The 4,073-nt window shown below is 31.5% G+C and overlaps 1 protein-coding gene across 1 annotated transcript; it reads left to right on the plus strand.

The window, feature by feature from the left end:
* The first annotated feature begins 405 nt into the window (after window positions 1-405).
* On the plus strand, window positions 406-3,506 carry LOC124918759 (succinate dehydrogenase subunit 7B, mitochondrial-like). The gene is made up of 4 exons (XM_047458801.1): window positions 406-562; window positions 692-760; window positions 1,470-1,572; window positions 3,172-3,506. Exons 1-4 carry the CDS (start codon window positions 515-517, stop codon window positions 3,240-3,242), a joined length of 291 nt encoding a protein of 96 aa, XP_047314757.1. The 5' UTR covers window positions 406-514; the 3' UTR covers window positions 3,243-3,506.
* Window positions 3,507-4,073: the final 567 nt, after the last annotated feature.

The raw sequence follows: 4,073 nt of genomic DNA on the forward strand, positions 1-4,073 counted from the left end.
AATTCAAATATAAATTATTTTTACACTGCTATTGACTTGTTCTGACAAGACTTGTTTTACTTCAACGTTTATCTTTTATGAACTCAACTTTAAAGTAATCTTTAACAAAATGTTTAATTGTATGATATTTTTTAGTGTAAATTTTATTTATGTAAATTGCATATCATTTGAAAAGAAAATCGTTTCCTTAATAAAAAAAATCTCAAATGGTGCAAAGTTTGATAATTGGAGTCTCGTATATAACAAAAATGTCCTAAGTTCGAGCTAAAGATAATTGATTTTTTTTTTTAAGGGTTAAATATTTTAATTTACATGAATTAAAAGTTAATGTTTAATTTTAACTTTGATTAAAAAGCTAAGGGTTAAGTAACATTTTCTATGATTGGTCATAAGAGCTTTCATTTAACACGTTCTCTCTCTATAAGATCGCGAACCCTATTCTTCTCTTTCCCCTTAATCGCCGGAGATTCAAGATCTTTCACCATTTGGCCATTCTAATCAGACCGCGGAAACCATGGCGTTCTTCCTCAACAAAGCCACCATTTTCCGTTCTTCTATCAATGTATTACTGATCTCAACTCTATATTTGTTAACAAATTCATCATATTCATTTCAATTTACTTACTCAGGTTAACGTTTTGTTGTTGGAGTTTTTTTTTACTTAATCACGTGTTCCTCAATTGCCAAACAGAAGGCGGAAGATGCGTCCTCTCTCTCGCGTCGCAGATTCCATGTTGAACCAGGACTTCGCGAGAAGGCCGTGAGTTCTATGTTCTATGCTTTCTCATTTGTTTGAAATGTAATTGATCCAATATTTGTTGATCCTTCTTCATTATTTGAGTCGTATCAATGAATTTTAGGCCGAATTAGTCATGCATAGCTAAATGAAAATTACTGTTACAAAGAATATATGGCCTGCTTCTTGTACCTATTTTCTAATCAATCGTCAGATGACCTTTTCTGTAGTTAGTTCTATATGACTTAAATCTATGTGGTGCTCTTTCTGTAAGCTGCTTTAATCTCCATTTATCTAATTTGAGTAACCTACATGTTCTTCTTAAAGTTTCAAACCAAAGGCTTCCTCTTGAGCCTTGGTGTAATATTTTTTATAATATATAAATTGTTGAGCAATAACAATAGATAGTTAAACAGGGCATGTCCATTAGATATGATTTCCAGGGAAAAACCAATGCATTGGTCAAATTTATAGACCCTTCCTATATAATACTCCTTATTTCAAGTTGGAAAATTTGGCCACACTATAAAATGACATTACATGCAAACAGACTACTAAAGATCTCATATCTTATATTTTCTTAACTGGAATATCAGGATAAAATGACATGTATGGGCTAAATATGATATAAATCATATAATGTATCATTATATAATGTTTAGATTTGTACTTGCTCTTCTTTGGTGTGTTAAAAATGACATGATCTGTTAATAACTGTCTTTCTACAATGAAGCTCTTAGCTGAAGACCCAGTCCTAAGTCGGTTCAAGTCACATAAGACAGGTGTTCGCCGAATCAAACGAATAGGGGATGTTCTCACCATCGTTGTTGTGGCTGGTAAGCTTCTATTTTGACTGTACTTTGACATATTGTTTGTTTCAACAAGTCTGAAAATATTAATGAGAGTCCAACATATCTACTCCTTCCTTGAGCTGCCAAACTAATGTGTTCTTCCTTACAGTCTGAGTTGCCTTTGAACATTTACAAGTTTGATCTCTATTTGTTTTATTCTGTAACCCTATCAGCATCCTTTTTGTTATTTTGCTAGGGAAAATTTAAACTTTATATCCTTTATACTGTTCTGAATAACTTTCCCTTGTTGCTGCTTTATGTTTTAGATTCAATATTTTACATTAGTTACCTTCATTTAGAGCGGATGATTAAAATGTTAAATTTTGTCAGATATATAGCTAGCAGGACATTTATCCATCTTTGTTAAGTAATTCCTTCTAAAGCACCTACTTGGAAAGATAATGCTCATTGAGCCTGGTCTCGAAATATTTTGCTCTTAGTGTCCCATTGCAAAACTACATTATTCCATAACAATCTTTATTGCTATTGCTGATGTTGCATAATACTCGAATTAGATCAAAGATGTTTAGTTTGCATTAAGTCATTATGTTACATGTTATTATTTACCACAAGGCGAATGGAACATTTAAAGTAATTAGAGAGTGAGTATATTAAGGGTAGATAATAGTTAGGTTAGATTAGATGAATATTGTAGCTAAAAGGCAAACTCTTAACTCTCACCTAATTCAATTTAAGTCTCACCTCCTTCTCTCATTTCCCTCTCCTCTCTTAACTGTTTATTTAATAGTCTTAGTGGTAGAGCATAGTTGGTAAGTGGGGTTCGGTTATGTACAGTTTAACCCACCCAACCCTGTTTTAATTATTGCACATATAATGTAAATGTTATAAAGTTATTGATTAATTCAATGAAAAACAAACTGGTAGAATTATCTGGTTTTCCCATCTTTTTGTCTTCTAAATTCTCACAAATCTATTATATTATTTTCTTCTTGGGTTATCTGTTATTGGTTTTAACTTTTAAGCTATTACACATTAGTTTATCAAATAAAACCACATTTCTGACATGCATCTATTGTATTATAGACATAGCTAGAGGTGTAACTATGCTTGCGATTATACAAAAAAATAAACATGTGTCCAATGATTATGCATAAGAGAGATCTCAATCTCGATAGTACGTGATCAAACATTTATATCAAAATTGTATTAGATTTAATCCTGTTGCACAGGTTGTCAGGCACTTAACAAAAGTCATCCATCAGAAGAGATAGTCCGACTTACTTTGAACAAAGTTTTCCTTATTTATGGCATGATGAATCCATGCAATAAAGTGTTAGCTGTAAATAACAATAAGGAACTTATAATGAGCAGGATGTTTGAAGAGTAATTTTAGGCTATAGTAACTGTTTAGGTAATGAAGTTAAGGTGTTTTCCAATCCTATTGACTTGTTCTTTATGTATCATTTTTAGTCGTAAAATAAGCTTATATCCAATACTGATATCATGTAGTCAATCCGATTATTTCAAGAATTTGTTTATGCTTAGAATTTCAGGGTCCATCTCTTTCCTGATATGTTTTCCAAGCAGCAGCAGCTGGTTTATGGTTTGTGTTGAATTATTCAGGGTGTTGCTATGAGATCTATGTGAGAGCAGTAATGCGAGAAGAAGCTCGGAAACAATCAAGTGGTGCATAATGAGAGGAATGTGAGTCGAGTCTCTCCTTTCCCGGGGGTAATTTATTTTCTGCTTTTGTTTTATTAATAAATTAAAAACAACAGCAGGACAAAATTAAGTTGTCAATAAAGTTGATTGTATAAGAAGGTGTTGCTTGTGGGTTTTGGAGATGATAATGATGATTGTGAATGTAGGATATATTATTATTTTCTACAAACTGACTGAAATACAGTGTTTCAACTTAAGGGGTAAGCATTTGGAGTGTCATTACTTGAAATTTTATTGACATATCTGTGTTATGTTTGTTCTTTCTTAATTAACTGCAATCAATGTTCTACCTCCTCCTTCTGTGTTTTTAGGCTGGTAAAATATTTTCACTTTATAAGTATAAATAAAGATATTATAATTATTATTTTATCAAAAGTGAATGAAAAGAATCTAAGGATGACAATTTGAAATTGTCTCTACAATAACCGAACTGAATTGTTCCGTTTGGGGTTTTTTTTTTAAAACCGAATCGGGACGGTCGGGGATGATATTTGTGTCTCTTAACGTGCACCGATCTTATTTCGATTATGTTATATTTTATAAGAATAAATTTATTTTTTATATAATAATATAAAATTTCAATAATATATTATATTAAAAAATCTGATTATATAATTTTTTGTTTTTTTTTAAAGCTTAACATGTTATCGAGGGTGTATGGGAAGACCTTAGACTAACATGCAGATGCAGAGGATTATAGTCTTTTAGGTGATTATAACTGTAATCTAGAGTAGCCACACTTATGAAAGGAAATGAATAAATGTCTGTATTCTCAGCCCCATATTTTTCTAAGTCTCACCTCC

This window comes from Impatiens glandulifera, chromosome 1 (assembly GCF_907164915.1).
Source record: "Impatiens glandulifera chromosome 1, dImpGla2.1, whole genome shotgun sequence".
Classification (NCBI taxonomy): Eukaryota; Viridiplantae; Streptophyta; class Magnoliopsida; order Ericales; family Balsaminaceae; genus Impatiens; species Impatiens glandulifera.

Bases quoted from the DNA above. Each gene is read 5' to 3' on its own strand.
- LOC124918759 (XM_047458801.1), top strand. From the start codon at position 515: ATGGCGTTCTTCCTCAACAAAGCCACCATTTTCCGTTCTTCTATCAAT. The intron at 761-1,469 runs GTGAGTTCTATG...TCTACAATGAAG, and splicing joins CAGGACTTCGCGAGAAGGCC to CTCTTAGCTGAAGACCCAGT. The intron at 1,573-3,171 runs GTAAGCTTCTAT...TGAATTATTCAG, and splicing joins CACCATCGTTGTTGTGGCTG to GGTGTTGCTATGAGATCTAT.